The following is a 22,086-nucleotide window of genomic DNA, read 5'->3' as shown; positions in this document are numbered from 1 at the left end:
TTGATTTTCTGAGGCAAAGTAGTGCCTTAGTTAATGTTATGCCCCATAGTAGTGCCCTAGTTTATTTTATGAACCATAGTAGTGCCTTGTTCACATTATGTCACATTGTAGGGCTGCCAGCAGGGCTTTATCTAGAGAGGAGGGGACCCGTGTGCAGTCTCCGGGTGTGGGCCCCCCTCCTCTCCCGTCCCGTAGCCGGCAGCAGCCATGTTAGCACTCGGTCTGAGCGCTAGAGACTCTGGCACAGTGCCAGAGTCTACGGTGCATGCGCAAGTCTCTGAAAAAAAATGGAGTGGCGGCCATTTTTTCGGAGACCTGCGCATGCGCTGTAGACTCTGGCACTGTGCCAGAGTCTCTAGTGCTCAGACAGAACGCTAACAGCGCTGCTGCGGCTGCCGGCTACGGGACTCGAGAGAGTACGGGGCCCACACTCGGACACCAGAAAGGTAAGTATATAGAAGAAATGGGTGCTGTGTGTGCGGTGTGGGCCCCCTCTGGACCCAGGGGCCCATGTACACAGCACACGCTGTACCCATTATAGATACGCCAGTGGCTGCCAGTACACATTATGCCAGTACAAATTACCATTACACAGTACCCCCAATTCACATTATGACATTACAGTGTCCCCAGTTCATAGTATGCCACATTATAATACCCTCCAGTTAATTTTATACCACATTACAATGATCAGGACCAGGGGCATAACTAGATATATTGTAGGCCCAAGGCAAAAGTTGTGAGGGCCCTTGTGTATATACTAATGGTGAAAAATGTATATAACACATGTAACTGTGACATGGAAGGTGGCCCCTCTCAGCTCTGGCCCCATAGCAGCTGCACTTCCTGCACCTATGGTAGCTACACCCTGTATATAACACATGTAACTGTGACAGGGAAGGTGGCCCCTCTCAGCTCTGGGCCCCATAGCAGCTGCACTCCCTGCACCTATAGTAGCTACGCCCTGTATATAACACATGTAACTGTGACAGGGAAGGTGGGCCCTCTCAGCTCTGGGCCCCATAGCAGCTGCATCCCCTGCACCTATGGTAGCTATGCCCTGTATATAACACATGTAACTGTGACAGGGAAGGTGGCCCCTCTCAGCTCTGGGCTCCATAGCAGCTGCACTCCCTGCACCTATGGTAGCTACACCCTGTATATAACACATGTAACTGTGACAGGGAAGGTGGCCCCTCTCAGCTCTGGGCCCCATAGCAGCTGCACTCCCTGCACCTATGGAAGCTACACCCTGTATATAACACATGTAACTGTGACAGGGAAGGTGGCCCCTCTCAGCTCTGGGCCCCATAGCAGCTGCACTCCCTGCACCTATGGTAGTTACGCCCTGTATATAACACATGTAACTGTGACAGGGAAGGTGGCCCCTCTCAGCTCTGGGCCCCATAGCAGCTGCACTCCCTGCACCTATGGTAGCTACACCCTGTATATAACACATGTAACTGTGACATGGAAGGTGGGCCCTCTCAGCTCTGGGCCCCATAGCAGCTGCATCCCCTGCACCTATGGTAGCTACACCCTGTATATGACACATGTAACTGTGACAGGGAAGGTGGCCCCTCTCAGCTCTGGGCCCCATAGCAGCTGCACTCCCTGCACCTATAGTAGCTACGCCCTGTATATAACACATGTAACTGTGACAGGGAAGGTGGGCCCTTTCAGCTCTGGGCTCCATAGCAGCTGCACTCCCTGCACCTATGGTAGCTACACCCTGTATATAACACATGTAACTGTGACAGGGAAGGTGGCCCCTCTCAGTTCTGGGCCCCATAGCAGCTGCACTCCCTGCACCTATGGTAGCTACGCCCTGTATATAACACATGTAACTGTGACAGGAAAGGTGGCCCCTCTCAGCTCTGGGCCCCATAGCAGCTGCACTCCCTGCACCTATGGAAGCTACACCCTGTATATAACACATGTAACTGTGACAGGTAAAGTGGCCCCTCTCAGCTCTGGGCCCCATATCAGCTGCACTGCCTGCACCTATGGTAGCTACGCCCTTGGGGTGGGGCCGCGCTTCCAGATCATTGGGCCCTGCCCCCTTCATGGCAAAATACAGCGATTCATGGGTCCCTGTAGATGGTGCAGAGCTAAAATGATGCAATTTGTGTAATTTTAGCCCCACCCAGCTCTCCAGTATTATCTCCCCATCCTGACCACTTCACTAGGAAGTTGGCGGAATACGGGAGATACATACTTGCTGACCTTGCTGTCCACTGATCCAGGAGGGGGCAGCCCACTCCGCGCATAGGGGCGTGGCGACTGAGAAGGTGGGCTGCACAGGGAGTGCGGTGGCACGATCGCGTCATCATGGCTCCGCCCCCATATACAGTGCCAAGAAAACAGTTAGGACTACGATGACACAATTCAGCACGAATCACGTCATCGGGCCCCCTCAAACAGCCCACTTATGTTCGGTAAGTGGGCGGCCGCCAGTGGCTGGCGGGGAGTGTGAGCGCCTGGATGAATTTGCGGGGACGGGGAGTGACAGGAGTCTCCCGCAAACTTCCGAGAGAACAGGTAAGTATGAAAAAGATTTGTTGGGTTTTGTCCGAGATAAGCTTCCCCGTGCAAAACATATGCGAAGATAATGATTGTACGAATGTTTTTTTCTGTGATAAACGGCATCAATAATATTTAAAAAAAAATGTTTTCAATCTGATATCGTGTTTTTCATATATCTGGCCACACACGGGTGAGAAGAAAGTTCCACACCCTTGTATGTTTTTAGACAAAACTCTGAACCTCAAAAGCCCAATAAACATGCATGTCGTTCTCCAAACACTCAGTAGGTGTTCCTGTTGGGTTTGGCTTCAGATGTACTGTAGTCACACACTTGCCCAAAGTTCCAGGCATGTGAATATATAACCCTTGCTCACGCCTTCACTACAGTGGACCAGTTCCATCCAGTATGAGAAACTGTCCACTATAATCTGCAGATTCCCCCTGTTTGCTAAATTCCTGAGATGTTTGACCGGACTTCATGGTATGTTCCAGATTCATCAGGGTCTCTGTGATTGTCAGGAGGAACCCTTGTCCCAGAATGTTTGCAGAGGAGCTGATTATATGTATGACAGTGTGGGATGGTGTGAGGATTTATATTCTGGCAGGACATCACCAAAGGATGCAGAGAAATGTATGATGGGTGACAGAGAGAAAACAGAAACATGATAAGATGTTCTGGGACAGCGCGTAAAGCTAACAGAGAGACCAGCCGTGCATGGGTTAACTCCGGGAAACAAACTACATATAAACTAGTGAAGCAATAAGTGGTTCATATGGAAATATGTAAGTTTAACAAAAACCTCATGAGGTCCAAGAACGAATCTATAATGGGTGCAGTGTAGGCAATATACACGGGTTCTGATTCAAGGAGGACCTACACCACTTATACTGCACCTACAGACAATACTTACCTTTCTGCCAACTCTGCCGATATCACCGGGAAAAGGCATCGGCACCATTCTCGCAGAGATATGTACATGCGTCGCAGAGAAATCACCAAGAAAAAGTATATATATATATATATATATATATATATATGCAATGCACATATTTGCTGTCACCCATAGCAACCAAGATACTAGTTGCCATTTATCTAGTTCAGTTTACAAAATTAAAGTAAATGTGTCATACTGTACGTCGCTCTGGGTTACAGCAGATACCCAGATGCAGTGCACATATCTGCTGTTGCCCATAGCAACCAAGATACTAGCTGCCGTTTATCTAGTTCAGTTTACAAAATTAAAGTAAATGTCTTATACTGTAGGTCGCTCTGGGTTACAGCAGATACCCAGATGCAGTGCACATATTTGCTGTTGCCCATAGCAACCAAGATACTAGCTGCCGTTTATGTAGATCTGTTTACAAAATGAGAGTTAATGTCTCATTATACTGTAGGTCGCTCTGGGTTACAGCAGATACCCAGGGCACACACCACTGTTTCAAGTATGTCCCATTGCACTATTTGATGTGCATAAATGACATCTGAATATAATATGGAAATGTATCCTAAAAATAACAATTTGGTTAGAGTTGGCCACTGGCTCAGCCTCTAGCAGTTCCACATCCATAGAAGACAAGTAGGTTACCTAAGTGTTCCTTGCTGTAAATAGATCACTGCATCAATGCCATATAAAAATAAAATCTAATTACTGCATTTGTTTTAAAATAAGGCATACATTAATGACAGAGTGGTCTATGTTAAATAATACTATTAACCACTTTACTGGCCAATATTTATTACAAAAAAAGCTCAGAAATTGGCAGTTTTTTTAATAGTTGAATTAAGTTAAAAACATCTATTTAAAACTTATCCAACAGGATTTTATTTAAAAAAATATATACATTTTTTAACATTTTGAAAATATTGCTTTTTGTAACCATCAGTGACCGATATACATGACCACTGATCATCGGTACATCGTGACCACTACAGGCTGGTACAAAGCCCAGCCTGGTGTGGTTGCATCTGATGCGACCGCGTCGGGGGAAGTGTTTAAGGAGAACCTACAGAATCATGAAGGGTCATATGTCTTAAGATTTTGCTACAGGATATAGTTGGGAGCAGGTCTCTTTCCAATGAGAAACTGTGAGCTGTATACAGATTTCACATAGTTTAAAATGTAATGGCATAACCATAACGGTTTTAAAGATATACATGGAGTTATTTAACGGGCTTCTCCGCTGTTTCTTTCCGCAGATTCTGCTATCCAGATCCTCATGATTTTGGCTAGTTTAAACAGCTGTACCAACCCTTGGATATACACCATCTTCAGCAGCAGCGTCTCCAAAGATGTACAAGCCATCTTGTGTTGTGGCTGTAGGACAAAACAACGCAAAAACTCTTTGCCTGAAGACTCTTGTTTCACTGGTTCCACTACCTTACCCAAGGAGTCTCTGTATTGAGTACAGTTTGGCAGACATTTTTGATGGCATTACTGTACCATAAGTGACGTGTTATATGCACCCAGGCCAGGTAGGAAGCATGTGGCGAAAAATAAGGAGGACGGTGGGGAAAACATCATCTATTCCCAACAAATGGGTTCTCATATCGATCTGAGATAAATGAATAGATTATGAATAGATGTGTACGTGATCACAACTTTTTCTTATCTATAAACAATTTTTGTTTTATTATCAAGCTGCACCTTATATATCCATAACATGAAGGAAACAGATATCTGTTATACCACGGAGGATGTGAGTGTGAATATGTCATGTGTTAAAGGAAGAGTTATTCTGAGGAATGGCGTACTTAAAACTTTTCCATGCATAAAGAAATAAAGGACTTGCCATGGGTACAACTAATAGCCCAACAAAGGACAACTGTTGCACCCCTTACTGTACTGTCCAAAGCAAATTCAATGAAGTGTTGCTGTATGGAGAGCCCAAGAGCAAGAATTCACAATGAATCTTCTATTTCTACGAACAATATCAAATAATTTATAGGAATACAATACATGTCCACACTATATTCATGTGATACATTGTGCAAGGGTGTTTCATAGTTTTAAAGCTACTGTCTTATAATGTAAAACAAAAAATCGCTGTCAACTTTCCTGTAATATATATATAGAGACTGACATATTACTGATTGCTATTTATTTGGAGCAGGATTATCGCTCTGTAACTATTCACCCATTTGTGATTTTCTGAGATATATATGAATTTACTGAGTAAAGAATGTACTAAGCTCACAAATAATGTTTTATTTTCATCACAAGTTGTTAATTATTCTACACAGTGTATAGTTAATGGAATCTCTATGATCTGTGCCGTCTACAGCAGGGCTATCGTGTATAGAATAAATTACTTTTAATTAGGCTGCTTTGATCACTGTTTGCTGCCAGAGAGGCATGTACCACAGTAAGGAAATCTCTGGCTGTCAGGATGTTAAGGGGGATTATATATTTAACCTTTATTAAGGTGCCATATTAACCGAACTAACAGATGTCTGCCTTCTGCCCCAAATATGTGAATCCCTATAGAAGGCTGGGGAAGTTGTACTCAATGTACAGATTCTGTTTTGTTAAATGTACATAGTGGATAACTCATTGACATGGTTGTCATGTAAAATTACTTGCCTGTTGTGCGCCAGTGAATAGATTCTCACATATGCATCAGTGCACTTATTTTGGGAGAGAACCAAACACTGTCTCATAAAACATGATTGATTGAGCGGAACTTGTTAAAAAAATAAAAAAATAAAAAAAATTAATCTTAGCATATGGATTCCTCCTGAAATGGACAATAGAACCGGGCACTTATAGTACATATCTATAAAGAGACAAGAACTAACAATAATGAACAATAAGAAGCACATTTGAGAATCCTAATATTATAATGCTGTGATCATTATATAAATAATATTATAAGTGGACCTTGTCGCTATGTTTTATTTTTTTCCTCATTGAATATAGACATTTAAATTCATGTAGTCTCCTGTAATCCTTTCCTTAGTTAATGGTTTGCTGTTATCAACAAATCTCCTCTTGTGCTTTCCATTTTCGGAGTAACCTTTCCCCAGCTCCAGTGGTGCTTCGGGGAACTCACTGATCGCAGGTTATGCCATTTGTCACCGTACAGTACGAACAGAAGTGAGATAATAACAGTCAGCTATACAAAGAGGAGTCGTTTTGCCTTCTGGATCATTATTCGTGTTATTTACGGCCGCTGTAGCTTTTACCAAGAGGCCAGGAAATCTCCGTCTTCCAACGTAGAGCCTGGCCACAGCACTCCCACAAAATGGAGGCGACACACCTTCGTTTTAGGAAATGGAGGCGGCCCTCGCCGACCCCCTCTCTGCCCCCAAATGACTGCATACTGTCAGTGACTTGCAGTCTGCATACACTCTGCTTCCAATGATGCACAGTGCGGATCCTGCATATGCGCAAAGTGCAGAAGATCGGTATTTTGCGACAGGTGCATCAGCAACATCGGGATCTGAATCAGGTCAGTAGTGCTTTGGAAGGGGAATCTGATGTTGCCTGAGCGCATCTCATACACAGCGGAGGAGAGTTTCTGCAGGTCTGTATTAGCCACCCAAGTGGCCATATTTACATTTCCTCCTGGAATTTGCAGATGCAATCAGTTAACAATGGAGGCTTCAGGAGAGTTTAATGTGACTCGAGGCACAGGACAATAGAGGCACTGTGCCTCTATTTGCAAGAGGACGATGTTTTCAGTCTGCGTAGTCCTGTTGGTTACGTACACAGACGCAGATCGAAAAAATCTCATTGGTCCTTTTTCTTGCAAGCTAACTTGCAAGCTAACTTGCTCTTACAAACTTGCAAGTAAAAATCTATTTATCAAAAATGCTATGGTCTATTAATATTATTATATAGGAATACACATCATGTGTTTGACAAGCTCTGGACTGTCTAAATAATGCGCTATATTCTTAGTCATGACAGTTTTTCAGCATTGTACAGGTTGAGTATCCCTTATGCAAAATGCTTGGGACCAGAGGTATTTTGGATATCGGATTTTTCCGTATTTTGGAATAATTAGATACCATAATGAGATGTCATGGTGATGGGACCTAAATCTAAGCACAGAATGCATTTATGTTACATATACACCTTATACACACAGCCTGAAGGTCATTTTAGCCAATATTTTTTGTAACATTGTGCATTAAACAAAGTGTGTCTACATTTACACAATTCATTTATGTTTCATATACACCTTATATACACTGCCTGAAGGTCAATTAATACAATATTATTAATAATTTTGTGTATTAAATAAAGTTTGTGTACATTAAGCTATCAAAAAACAAAGGTTTCACTATCTCACTCTCACTCAAAAAAGTCCGTATTTCGGAATATTCCGTATTTCGGAATATTTGGATATGGGATACTCAACCTGTAATGGAATTGTGTATGCTGCTTCTCTTCAATGGTTACTTATGCCTTTTGTATACTTCATATGTGATACATCCAGATAAATACATTCTTTTGGACAGTAATATATTTATGTATTGTAAAACGTGCACTAATGAGATAAATATATAAGCCTGAAATGTTTGTAATGTTTATATTTAACTAAATCTAGCTCAGGAAGTTGACATAACGTCCATCACTTTGGACAATATAGATTCCTGAGTTATTGACTTGTAAGATTCTAGGTAAGAGCAATAGAGTGTACGGATAGGCGGCTTCAAACACGGGGTTATAGTCACTGTTTTCACAGCAATATTGAAGAGGAATAACTGACAGGTTGTGCTTTACCATTTCAGCTTTTTGGCTTACATGAGCGGTGTTCTGTTGAATGAGTGATTTAAGATGCTTATGCTGGATGGTTGAATAGGAAAATTTAGACAGGCTGGTTTTCCATTATGCACCAAATGTGAATATTTCTATTTTTATTTCTTCATTATCACTTTTTTTGGGGGGGAGGGGGGGGTGATTTTGTTATTTAAAATAGACATCTTGTCCATGTTTCTTTAAAAATAAATGCATCATTATATTCTTATATTTTACATCATTAAACGTACCCGAAAAAAAGTGTAATCCGTGTGCTTTGTTTGTTTCCCGCCCTTTTCTCCCTGTAAACGTGACGCCCTCTTGTGTTGCTCATTGTAAATAATAAATAATGATTCATCAGTTTAATTTAAGAGGCAAACTTTTAAGCCTCCAAAGTAAAGCGCAGCTAGGTCATACTGTCTGTGATACATTATACCGCCAGTTGGGATTAAGTTTCGGGAGGGGGGGGGGGGGGTGATGGTGGCTAGGGCTATGACACCAGGGGTGGCGGCTAGGGCTAAGACTTGGGGGTGGCTGCTAGGGCTAAGACTCGGGGATAGTGGCTAACCCTAACCCCCCTGGGCCCTAACCCAAACCATCACCCCAATACCTACCTTTGGGATGTCAGCGGTCGGTGTTCTGGCGCCGGGATTCCGAGTGCCCGGGATTCCGGCGTCAGTCACATGACCTCCGACATCCCGACCGTTGGGATGCTAACGGCATACCATCATACTAGCTAACTCTCTTTGATGGTCAAGGAGACTCCCTAGATAACAGCAATCTCCCTGACTCCCTGAAGAGTCTAGCAATCTCCCTGACTGCACCTTACCCCCCATTATGTAGCTGTTATGTACTTGAGGGATAAAAGCTATCACAGATATATACATTCAAACCGGATCATCAGCGCCATTTCCCTGCATTGGTTATAACTTAAGGCACAACTGGGCAGATGTATTAACCTGGAGAAGGCATAAGGAAGTGATAAACCAGTGATAAGTGCAAGGTGATAAACGCACCAGCCAATCAGCTCCTAACTGTTAATTTACATATTGGAGCTGATTGGCTGATACGTTTATCACCTTGCAATTATCACTGGTTTATCACTTCCTTATGCCGTCTCCAGGCTTAATACATTGATCCCTATGGCTACAAGCATTTTTAAATAAGGTTTCTCATGGCAACTTATATGGAACCATTGTGCTGCGCTGTTAGGATATCGAGTGCCAGACTTCCTGGACTCGTTCCTGGGCAAATAGTGATGGTGATGGGATATTATTTTATTTATTATGGCTCGCTGAGAGGTTCTGTTTAAACTCTGAGGAATATTTAAGTAGAAAACATGTTTTGCTGAAATGGTGAAGAGATGTGAGCGACAGAGAGACTATTAGGTTATTATGCAAGTTTTTAACATTGACCTTAACATCAGAACTCAATCTACTCCGCAAAGCAGCCCGGTTACAATGCAGTGAATGTTAGTCGCTGACAAAGAAACGTTAAAGAAATTAAGGATCTCCACATTACGGTAAAGATGAGTTACTCTCATGTACTAAAGGAAAAATGTGGTAAAACCCCCGAAAACGGGGGTTTTACCGCATTTTCAAATATACTAAGACCCTACCGCCGTTTTTTCGCCGTCCATGGTATCGCCATCTCTGGATGGCGATACCCTATAGAAGCCTATGGGCTTCTTATCACCGACCGCCGCAACCCGCCGCCGCAGACGCCGACCCCCCTCCCTCCCTGGCATACCTTCCTCCAGGCAGCCCTGGTACCGGAAGGTAATCTCCTCCTCCCCCTAGCAACACAGCTGGAGGTCCTCCGGCTGCAGGGGGGAGGAGGAGGCGCCGGGGACAGCCTGCTGCTGCTTCCCGGCGTGCGGGCAGTGTGGAGACCCCTGGGAGGTGATGGAGACCCCCCGCAGCCCACCTCACAGGTATTGCGGGGGGCCTCCGTCACCGCATTGAGATATTGACCGCATATGTTAGTACATATGCAATCAACATCGCTGCGATAAGCGGCGAGGGGCGGCGATGTATATTAATACATCCCGCCCAAAGACAAAAAATATTGCACACGGGGATCATGGCCAATATACTGTAGATGGTCTTTTGCAACCAAAATGTTTTAAATAGATTACACCAATGACAACAAAAACAGACCCAGATCCTTCTCTCATTGTACAAAGCAATAAATGCCGTTATATGCACACAGGTTACGTACTCTCAGGGGTGAGACTTCAGAGCTCAGTATAAATCTCTGGAATGCCATAAACTCCGGTTCCTGGGAGCGCGGACTTCTGGTACACAAATGTTTCTCAGCGGTTTTTTATGTGATTCCCTTCAAAGCAAGTAAAAACATTAAAGAAAATCCATGAGACAGTGGTAAAGTTTACTATATCATTAAACATTTAGTACACATCTTTCTGACTTTATGTATGGATTAAAGCTGCACCATCATGTTACCACCTAATAGACAAATTCTACTGAAGTACCCCTCCCCCCCCCACTCTAGACCACAGGCAGGGGCAGATCCAGAAGAAAATGAAAGGGGGGGCACCATGATAGGGGAACGGTAATAGTTATATTTACATGCACCTAAGGCACGCGTACTCCCAGATAAGGGGTGTGGTATCACAGGGGGCGTGGCCTCGCAGAATACGCCATCAGGTAATGATTAAAGAAGATAATATCTGCGCAAACTCCTTAAAATTAAAGAATTTAAGATTTAAAATTTGCAGCCGTAGAATAAACCGGTGCCCTTACTGGTTATAGATTAGAATATGAAATCCTGGCGCAGCATTTAAATAAAGAAAAGAAAAAAGGAAAAAGAAAGCATGTAGAAATGTATCAGACTGAATGAATTAAATTAAACCACATTTATTCATCACAAATGATTAAAAATCTATAAAAGCACAATAGATCGTATCTAAAATCTTTTTCCAATATCAATCCCTCTAATTAGATGGATAAACACTCGTCCACAAAGTCACAGCCTAATCGGCTTCAAGTGTCCTGAGACCTGATTTCCTTTGCCGCAAGGGCTTTCCGTTATTTTTAACCGTGCTGGTTTTGAAAGTGGTGTGCTTGTAAAGTCACACTATGGTCTCATTAAGTGCTTATATGAACCAAAGCAGCAAGACCTTATACACCCTATTTGGATTAGTGTATGCTGACACAGGTATTTCCTGATCGCAGTATGCGTTACTGATATACCTTTTATCCTCCGCTCCGTCTGCCGGATCTCCGTCTTTGTCCGGGCCCCCTCCTCAGTTGTTAGCCGGCCGCCGCCTCCCAGAGCCGCAGTGCTTCTCCGCTCTGCACTGCTCGTGGGCTTTGGAACGCACCACTTCAGCTTCCGGTTTCGCGGTCCGCGGCTTCCGGGGGCGTGAGCGAGGTGTGTGCAGTCAGCGTTGCTCGGGTGATTACGTCCACTTGGTGCAGCTCCAACGCGTTTCCCCCCCTCAGGGGCTTCGTCAGGGATAGCTGCATTCCCAATCTATTTTTTTTTATATAGGCTTAGTCTATGCCTTAATTAAACTTAATTACCCAATCAATTATTAACCATTGGGTTGTTCCATTCACTAAAGGTATTGTTTTCTGTTAAAACACATTCAGTCTGACATAAAAAGAAAAGAAAAAGAGACAGAATAGAGGGAAAAAAAGAAAAAAAGGAAGAAAAAGGGGCAGGAATGTTCATGTCTATAATGAATCATTGTATTATTAATTCACAAGAAGGCAGCTAAATCAAAATCTATATTCAGACCCTTTGGTGCAATTGTGTCAATCTGGTAAATCCATTTCGCTTCTTCCTTGGATATCTCTATTAGCTTATCACCACCTCTCCAATTATTCCTGACCCTTTTGATACCCACAAATTTCAAACCTGCAGGATCACTGTTATGGAAATTTTTAAAGTGTACTGGGACACTATGTGTTTCCACATTCTTTCTTATATTTCGTATATACTCCGCAATGCAGATTTTTAAGGGTCTGATAGTCCTCCCGATATATTGTAGCCCACATGGGCATTCCAGCAGATAAATGATTCCCTTAGTGTCACACGTGACAAAATCTTCAATTTTAAATTCTTTTTTGTTGGTATTTGAACAGGAGGTCCGAACACTCCTTGTGCTAGTTTGATTGGAGTTTTTACAATTCTGGCATCGTAAACAGTAATGGAAACCCTTTCTTTCTCCACTGTTCATCCAGGTCTGCGTTTCCACCTTATTTGTGTTGGATTGTAGTGCACTTTTTGCTAATGAAGATCTAAGATTTTTTGCTCTTCGATATATTAGGCGTGGTTTCCTGGGGAGTATTCTATTCAATTTCTCATCTTTTAATAAAATTGGCCAATATTTGGTCAGGATTCCTTCCAATTCTCTTGCTTGGGAGCTATATTGAGTAATAAAGGACACTTCATTTTCCATCCTATCTTCTTTCTTTTTGTTCTTGGGGAACTCCTTATGAATTTAGAAACCTATACCAAAGGAAGAGGTATGACAGCAAAGCACCGGAATGAAAAGAACGATCAGGATTATGAAAGTGCTGAGGAGAACATGAATCTTTTTTTAGAGCTGGCAGGGTCAAGCATGCCTATGGAGAAAGCAGAGTGGAGTTTAACCCAAAAAAGAAAACTAAGACCAAGCGAGGAAAGAGAGGAGGAATACGCGAAAGGAGCAAGGGCCAAAATAAGGAAGTAAAGACTGAAGGGATTTTCAACATCAGTAGTGTTACTCTAACTAAACAACAAGAAAAAGTTCTGAGTAAAGGGTTAAAATATGCACCCCAAAAGAATTTAAATAAATTCGAAACATACATTAGCCTACACAAATTCGTAAGGAATTTGACACTGAAAAAATACTTTATGAAAACCCGGGAGGAAAATGCAGGGGCAATAGAATCTTCCATCTATCAGCATACCACTCTGAAAAAGAAATCTAAGTTTTACCCTATTCACCAAAAGGGTCCCTTTGTGGAGACATTCCAACGTATGGTGGAGAAGGAACTGGAAGATCTTACAACAAAAAATAAGAAGTACAACTTGACAATACAAGAACACAAGGCACTAAAAGAATTAGAAGCCAATCCAGATATATGCATCAAACCAGCCGACAAGGGAGGTGGTTTGGTGATTATGGATAGGTCACAGTATGTAGGAGAAGCCATGAAAACCTTAGGAGACACCTCTACCTATGAAAAGCTGTCCAAGGATCCCACGGGGGAATACAAAATGGAATTGGAAAGTATGCTAAAAGAAGCACTCCATCTGGGAATTCTAAGCAAAAAGGAGTATGACTACATCTACCAAGACCATCCGAAATTGCCAGTGTTCTATATCCTGCCCAAGATCCATAAGGATAAGAGGAATCCACCGGGCAGGCCTATAGTGGCTGGAATAGATTCTCTCACCAGTAACCTCTCAGAGTACATTGACCAATTCCTCCAGCCATTAGTACCAAAACAACAAAGTCACCTAAGGGATTCAATGGACATCTTACAAACCCTAGCGGAGTTTGATTGGAAAGAAGGGTACATTCTAGCCACTTGCGATATTACCTCGCTATATAGTATCCCTTGTCGGCTGGTTTGATGCATATATCTGGATTGGCTTCTAATTCTTTTAGTGCCTTGTGTTCTTGTATTGTCAAGTTGTACTTCTTATTTTTTGTTGTAAGATCTTCCAGTTCCTTCTCCACCATACGTTGGAATGTCTCCACAAAGGGACCCTTTTGGTGAATAGGGTAAAACTTAGATTTCTTTTTCAGAGTGGTATGCTGATAGATGGAAGATTCTATTGCCCCTGCATTTTCCTCCCGGGTTTTCATAAAGTATTTTTTCAGTGTCAAATTCCTTACGAATTTGTGTAGGCTAATGTATGTTTCGAATTTATTTAAATTCTTTTGGGGTGCATATTTTAACCCTTTACTCAGAACTTTTTCTTGTTGTTTAGTTAGAGTAACACTACTGATGTTGAAAATTCCTTCAGTCTTTACTTCCTTACTAGGTGATTCATCGCGCCCTACGGGCGCTCTTCACACCGTCGTTAGGGGCTACGCCCCGTTAACCTCTGCACGGCTTTGAACATACGCAGGGCGGTAGATAACAGAATCAGAAACGCAGGGCAGTATAGAGGGCATACAGAAATGGTGTCCGGTTGAGATAAGATAGAGAGGCGTAGGGGGGGAGAAAGGGAATGTACAGACACGCTGTGCGATCGGTAAAGGATAGGGAGAGTCAGGGTGGTAGGGAGAGGATAAAGAGAGGCAAGGGGTTAGAGAGAAAATACCGTTGCAAGAGGCTACGACCCATTATCCCCTGCACGGGCTTCAGCTGTGCTATAATTGTTAGTACATGGAGTATTACCTGATTGATTTTTTTATGGCAGTGGGTAAATATTGTAAGGGGGGAGGGCGTGCGATTGTCAAGGGGGCGTAGGCCTTTGTGAGGGCGTGCAGAGTGGCCGCAGGGCACAATGAATAACATAGTGTAGTATATACTGCTAGTGTCTGCATTATGAAGTACCAGATGAGTAACAGCAATGCACTGTAGATAAGATACCAAGGTGCTGTGGCCACAGGTAGCAGAGCCGCTTATACACACAATGGCCACAGGTAGCAGAGCCGCTTATACACACAATACCCACAGGTAGCAGAGGTGCTTATACACAGTGCCCACAGGTAGCAGAGGTGCTTATACACACAATGGGCACAGGTAGCAGAGCCACGTGTACACACAATACCCACAGGTAGCAGAGCGGCGTATACACACAATACCCACAGGTAGCAAAGCCGCTTATACACACAGTGCCCACAGGTAGCAGAGCCGCTTAAACACACAGTGTGCACAGGTAGCAGCGCCACTTATACACAATGGGCACAGGTAGCAGTGTTGCTTATACACATAATGGCCACAGTATTAGTGTTTCTAATTAATCCAATGTCCATTGGTAGCAACTATACTCACAAAAGTTTGGGGGGTTTGGAAAGGGGGTGGGTTCAGTGAGGTTCCTATCCGTGCGGCTGATCAGCCCGATTCAGGGAATCACTTGTAGCGGCTGTGGATGGTGTCCGAGGTGCTATGTGTGGTGGAGGGGTGGGTTTGGGAGGGGGCGCGGATGGGGAGTGTAGTTGCTGTTGGTGGGGGAGGGGTGGGTGCGGGGGACTGTGGATGAAGGAGGGGGTATGGAGGTAATGTGTGTGTGTGTGTGTGGGAGGGGCGATGTAGGGGTGTGCGTTTGGAGGTGCAGGGGGGGTGAGCTTAGGTGATGGGTTTCAGAAGTGCTGTGGGTGGGGGAGGTGTGGGATGGCACGGATGGGGGATGTAGATGTTGTGGATGGGGGAGGGGTGGATGCGGGGGAGCTGTGGATGGGGGAGGGAGTCCGGAGGTGGTTCGGGTGGTGGTCCAGAGGTGTTGCGGGTGGGGGAGGGGCAGGTGTGGGAGGTCCGCAGATGTGGAGGGTGTCTGCAGATAATGCGGGCGGGTAGGTGCTGTGGTTGTGGGAGTGGCGGGGGTGTTGCGGGTGGGGTACGTGATCTGGATGGGGTAGGTGATGTGGATGTGCGGTAGCCAGGGGAGGGGCGGGGATGGCACGGATGGGGGAGAGGGTCCGTGGGCGCTGTGGATGAGTGAGGGGTGGGTGCGGGGTTACGGCAGTTGTGGTGGGCCAGGTGTGCTGCTGCGGTGGGTGGGGGAGGGTGCCGGTGCAGGGATACCGCGGTTGGGGTAGGGCGGTTGGTGCAGCTGCGGCAGGTAGGGGAGGGGCAGGGGAGGGGGTGCGGCGGTGGGGAAAGGGCGGGTGTGAGGATGCTGCGGGTGGGGCGTGAGGGGGTGTGGATGGGGTCTGTAGATGCTGCTGGTGGTGGAGGGGCAGGTGCAGGAGGCTGTGGATGAAGGAGGGGGTCTGGAGGTGCTGTGTGTGGGGGAGGGTGATGTAGGGGGAGGTGGGGTTGCAGAGGGGGAGGTTGGATGATGGTCTGTAGAAGTGCTGGGGATGGGGGAGGTGTCTATAGATGATGGGGGTGGGGGAGGGGCCGGAGGTGCTGTGGGTGGGGCAGTGGTGGCTGTGGGGGTGTGGTGGGGGTCCGGATGCGCCGCGGGCAGGGCACAGGCGGGTGCGGGGATGGGGCGGATGGGGGAGGGGATCAGAGGGCGCTGTGGGTGGGTGAGGGGCTGGTGCGGGGTTAACGCAGTTGGGGAGGGCCGGCTGTGGTGCTGTTGCGGGTGGTGGGGGTGCAGGTGCGTGGGTGTTGGGGGGGGGGGGGAGGGGCGGGTGCAGGGGTGCTGTGGGTGGGGGAGGGGGCTATTTGGCGGGGTGGTGCGGTTGGGTGGGTGTGAGGGTGCCACGGTTGCGGGTGGTGCTACAGGAAGGGGAGGGATGGGGGTGGGGGAGCAGGGGTCCTGTGCGTAGGGGAAGGGCGGGGTGCCATGGGTGGAGAGTTGGGAGCAGGGGTGATATGGGTGTGGGAGGGGTTGTGGGAGAAGCTGGTGTGGGAGTGCCGTGGGTGGGGGAGTGGGGGGCTGCGGGTGGGAGTGTGGTGCCATGGGTGTGGGGACAGGTGCGGGGGGGCAGGGACGGGTGCAGTAGTGCTGCGGTTGGGGTGTGGGAGGCAGCTGCGGGGGTTTCCGAGGGTTGGCGCGGGTGGGGGAGGGGGTGCGGGAGCAGGGGTGTTGCGGATGGGGGAGGGGCGGGTGCAGGAGGGGCAAATGCGGTGGTGGTGGTGGTGCGGGTGGGGTGGAGGGGTGTAGCGGGGGAGAGATGGGTATGGGAGTGGAGTGGGGGAGGGGCGGGGTGCCGCTGGTGGGGGAGGGGGCAGTTAGCCAGTGTGGTGCGGTTGGGGGTGGGTGGGGGTGAGGGTGCTATGGTTGCAGGGGCGGGTGGGGGGGTGCTGCAGGGAGGGGTGGGGGTGCGGGAGCAGGGGTGCTGTGCGTAGTGGAGGGTCAGGGTGCCATGGGTGGGGAGTTGGGAGCAGGGGTAATGTGGGTTTGGGAGGGTTGGGGGGGCTGTGGGAGAAGCTGGTGTGGGAGTGCCGTGGGTAGGGGAGGGGGGGGGGGTTCTGGGCGTGGGGGCGTTGTGCCATGGGTGGGGGACAGGTGTGGAGGGGCAGTGGCGGGTGCAGTGGTGGTGCGGATGGGGGGTGGAAGGCGGCTGCGGGGGTTCCGAGGGTTGGGGGTGTGGCGTGGGTGGGGGAGGGGGTGCAGGAGCAGGGGTGTTGCGGATGGGAGAGGGGTGGGTGCAGGAGGGGCAGATGCGGTTGTGGTGTGGGTGCAGTGGAGGATGCAGGGGCGTAGCGGGGGAGAGGTGGGTATGGGGGTGGAGTGGGGGGGTGCCAAGGGTGGGGGAGGGGGCGGTTTGCCGGTGTGGTGCATTTGGGGGGGTGGTGGGTTTGAGTGTGCCACGGTTGCAGGGGCAGGTGCTACAGGTAGGGGAGGGGTGGGGGTGCGGGAGCAGGAGTGCTGTGCGTAGGAGAGGGGCGGGGGTGCCATGGGTGGGGGGTTGGGAGCAGGGGTGATGTGGGTGTGGGAGAAGCTGGTGTGGGAGTGCCGTGGATTGGGAAGGGGGGGTGCTGGGGGTGGGGGGACAAGTGCGGAGGGGGGGCAGGGGCTGGAGCAGTGGTGGTGCAGTTGGGTGGTGGGAGGCAGCTGCTGGGATTCCGAGGTTTGGGGGGGAGAGGGTGCGGGTGGGGGAGGGGTGGTGCAAGAGGGGCAGATGCGGTGGTGGTGCGGGTTGGGTGAAGGGTGCAGCGGGGGGAGAGGTGGGTATGGGGGAGGGGCAGGGTTGCAGCGGGTGGGGGAGGTGCGGGGGGTGCTGCAGGTGTGGGAGCTACGGGTGGGGGCGGGAGTGCCGCGGTGGGAGCGGATGTGGGGGATGCGTTGGGTGCCGCAGGGGGGAGCAGCGGGTGTTGGTGCTGTGGGTGGGGGAGGGGGCAGAGTGCCACGGGTGGTGCGGGTGTTGGTGCTGCGGGTGGGGGAGGGGGTGGAGTGCCACGGGTGGTGGGTGGATGCGGTGGGTGCCGCGGGTAGGTAGCGCGGGTGTTGGTGCTGCGGGTGGGGGAGAGGGTGGGTATGGGGGAGGGGCAGGGTTGCAGCGGGTGGGGGAGGGGCGGGGGTGCTGCAGGTGTGGGAGCTACGGGTGGGGGCGGGAGTGCCGCGGGTGGGAGCGGATGTGGGGGATGCGTTGGGTGCCGCAGGGGGGGGGGGCAGCGGGTGTTGGTGCTGTGGGTGGGGGAGGGGGCAGAGTGCTACGGGAGGAGCAAGTGTTGGTGCTGCGGGTGGGGGAGGGGGTGGAGTGCCACGGGTGGTGGGTGGATGCGGTGGGTGTCGCGGGTAGGTGGCGCGGGTGTTGGTGCTGCGGGTGGGGATGAGGGTGGGAGTGCCGCGGGTGGGGGGCGAATGCGGTTGGTTGCCGCGGATGTTGGTGCTATGGGTGGGGGAGGGGGCGGGAGTTCCGCGGGTGGGTGGCGCGGGTGTTTGTGCTCTGGGTGGGGGAGGGGGCGGGAGTGCCGCGGGTGGTGGGTGGATGCGGCGGGTGTTTGTGCTACGGGTGGGGGAGGGGGCAGGAGCAGTGGCGCCACAACATGGGTGCGGGGGGTGCGGGCCGCACCCGGGTGTTTCCCTCTGAGGGGTGACACCAAAGTGCCGGCTCCTGCTCAGTGACAGGAGCTGGATGCTGCAACCCGGCTCCTGTCACAGCGCAGAAGCCAGCACTGCAGATTCAGCAGTGTCCGGGTGAAGGCCGTATCCCCCGACCCACAATGTGCCGAAAACGGGGGTCGGGACGCGAAGCCACGCCCCCTTTTCACCCGCGACCGCACCGGGTGTTATAACAGTAAGTGACGCCTCTGAGCGGGAGTGCCGCGGATGTTGGTGCTGCGGGAGGGGGAGAGGGCGGGAGTGCCGCGGGTGGGGGGCAGATGCGGGTGGTTGCCGCGGGTGGGAGGGGGAGCGAGACCAGCTGCCAGTGCTCAGCATGTCCCCCTGAACTCTGCAGCAGCCGTTAGTCTGTGAGGCGGGTAGTGTGAGTTCCGCTCACAGTCAGCGGCTGCTCTGTCACCAGAGAGTGTACGGGGAGAAGGGAGACAGGGGACTGGGCGGAGATAGGGAGGGGACTGGGCGGAGATGGGGAGGGGACTGTTCCTGGCCAGATCTGTGCCTGTGACTCCGCCCAGCGTTAGAGGGCCAGGCACAGACAAGGCAAATATATAGGAGATTTTGGCCCTTGCTCCTTTCGCGTATTCCTCCTCTCTTTCCTCGCTTGGTCTTAGTTTTCTTTTTTGGGTTAAACTCCACTCTGCTTTCTCCATAGGCATGCTTGACCCTGCCAGCTCTAAAAAAAGATTCATGTTCTCCTCAGCACTTTCATAATCCTGATCGTTCTTTTCATTCCGGTGCTTTGCTGTCATACCTCTTCCTTTGGTATAGGTTTCTAAATTCATAAGGAGTTCCCCAAGAACAAAAAGAAAGAAGATAGGATGGAAAATGAAGTGTCCTTTATAACTCAATATAGCTCCCAAGCAAGAGAATTGGAAGGAATCCTGACCAAATATTGGCCAATTTTATTAAAAGATGAGAAATTGAATAGAATACTCCCCAGGAAACCACGCCTAATATATCGAAGAGCGAAAAATCTTAGATCTTCATTAGTAAAAAGTGCACTACAATCCAACACAAATAAGGTGGAAACGCAGACCTGGATGAACAGTGGAGAAAGAAAGGGTTTCCATTACTGTTTACGATGCCAGAATTGTAAAAACTCCAATCAAACTAGCACAAGGAGTGTTCGGACCTTCTGTTCAAATACCAACAAAAAAGAATTTAAAATTGAAGATTTTGTCACGTGTGACACTAAGGGAATCATTTATCTGCTGGAATGCCCATGTGGGCTACAATATATCGGGAGGACTATCAGACCCTTAAAAATCCGCATTGCGGAGCATATACGAAATATAATAAAGAATGTGGAAACACATAGTGTCCCAGTACACTTTAAAAATTTCCATAACAGTGATCCTGCAGGTTTGAAATTTGTGGGTATCAAAAGGGTCAGGAATAATTGGAGAGGTGGTGATAAGCTAATAGAGATATCCAAGGAAGAAGCTAAATGGATTAACCAGATTGACACAATTGCACCAAAGGGTCTGAATATAGATTTTGATTTAGCTGCCTTCTTGTGAATTAATAATACAATGATTCATTATAGACATGAACATTCCTGCCCCTTTTTCTTCCTTTTTTTCCCTCTATTCTGTCTCTTTTTCTTTTCTTTTTATGTCAGACTGAATGTGTTTTAACAGAAAACAATACCTTTAGTGAATGGAACAACCCAATGGTTAATAATTGATTGGGTAATTAAGTTTAATTAAGGCATAGACTAAGCCTATATAAAAAAAAATAAGAATTTACTTACCGATAATTCTATTTCTCATAGTCCGTAGTGGATGCTGGGACTCCGTCAGGACCATGGGGAATAGCGGGCTCCGCAGGAGACAGGGCACATCTAAAAAAGCTTTTAGGTCACATGGTGCGTACTGGCTCCTCCCCCTATGACCCTCCTCCAAGCCTCAGTTAGGTACTGTGCCCGGACGAGCGTACACAATAAGGAAGGATCTTGAATCCCGGGTAAGACTCATACCAGCCACACCAATCACACCGTACAACTTGTGATCTGAACCCAGTTAACAGTATGATAACACAAACGAAGTAGCCTCTGAACAGATGGCTCACAACAACAGTAATAACCCGATTTTTGTAACAATAACTATGTACAAGCATTGCAGACAATCCGCACTTGGGATGGGCGCCCAGCATCCACTACGGACTATGAGAAATAGAATTATCGGTAAGTAAATTCTTATTTTCTCTAACGTCCTAGTGGATGCTGGGACTCCGTCAGGACCATGGGGATTATACCAAAGCTCCCAAACGGGCGGGAGAGTGCGGATGACTCTGCAGCACCGAATGAGAGAACTCCAGGTCCTCTTTAGCCAGAGTATCAAATTTGTAAAATTTTACAAACGTGTTCTCCCCTGACCACGTAGCTGCTCGGCAAAGTTGTAATGCCGAGACTCCTCGGGCAGCCGCCCAGGATGAGCCCACTTTCCTTGTGGAATGGGCCTTTACAGATTTAGGCTGTGGCAGGCCTGCCACAGAATGTGCAAGTTGGATTGTACTACATATCCAACGTGCAATCGTCTGTTTAGACGCAGGAGCACCCAACTTGTTGGGTGCATACAATGTAAACAACGAGTCAGATTTTCTGACTCCAGCTGTCCTTGAAATATATATTTTTAATGCTCTGACAACGTCCAGTAACTTGGAGTCCTCCAAGTCGCTAGTAGCCGCAGGCACCACAATAGGCTGGTTCAAGTGAAATGCCGAAACCACCTTAGGGAGAAATTGAGGACGTGTCCTCAATTCTGCCCTGTCCGAATGGAATATCAGATATGGGCTTTTGTATGACAAAGCTGCCAACTCCGAAACTCTCCTGGCTGAAGCCAGGGCCAACAGCATGGTTACCTTCCATGTAAGGTATTTTAAATCTACCGATTTTAAAGGCTCAAACCAATGAGATTTGAGAAATTTTAGAACCACGTTCAAATCCCACGGCGCCACTGGAGGCACTATTGGGGGTTGTATATGTAGTACACCTTTGACAAAAGTTTGTACTTCAGGCACTGACGCCAATTCCTTCTGGAAGAAAATTGATAAGGCCGAAATTTGAACTTTAATGGACCCCAATTTGAGGCCCATAGACAATCCTGCTTGCAGGAAATGTAAGAATCGACCCAATTGAAATTCTTCCGTTGGAGCCTTCTTGGCC

At 48.0% G+C, this 22,086-nt stretch overlaps 1 protein-coding gene across 2 annotated transcripts in view; it reads left to right on the top strand.

Moving 5' to 3' along the window:
• Window positions 1-8,438, top strand: part of AVPR2 (arginine vasopressin receptor 2) — a 154,300-nt gene extending 145,862 nt beyond the window's left edge. For both annotated transcript variants that reach the window (XM_063936287.1, XM_063936288.1), the window contains one exon: window positions 4,724-8,438. In XM_063936287.1, coding sequence (XP_063792357.1) covers window positions 4,724-4,929 — 206 coding nt within the window. In that variant the 3' untranslated portion in view covers window positions 4,930-8,438. The remainder of the gene's footprint in view (window positions 1-4,723) is intronic.
• The last annotated feature ends 13,648 nt before the right edge of the window (window positions 8,439-22,086 follow it).

This window comes from Pseudophryne corroboree, chromosome 8 (assembly GCF_028390025.1).
Source record: "Pseudophryne corroboree isolate aPseCor3 chromosome 8, aPseCor3.hap2, whole genome shotgun sequence".
Taxonomy (NCBI): domain Eukaryota; kingdom Metazoa; phylum Chordata; class Amphibia; order Anura; family Myobatrachidae; genus Pseudophryne; species Pseudophryne corroboree.
This window is presented reverse-complemented; position numbering and strand designations above follow the sequence as displayed.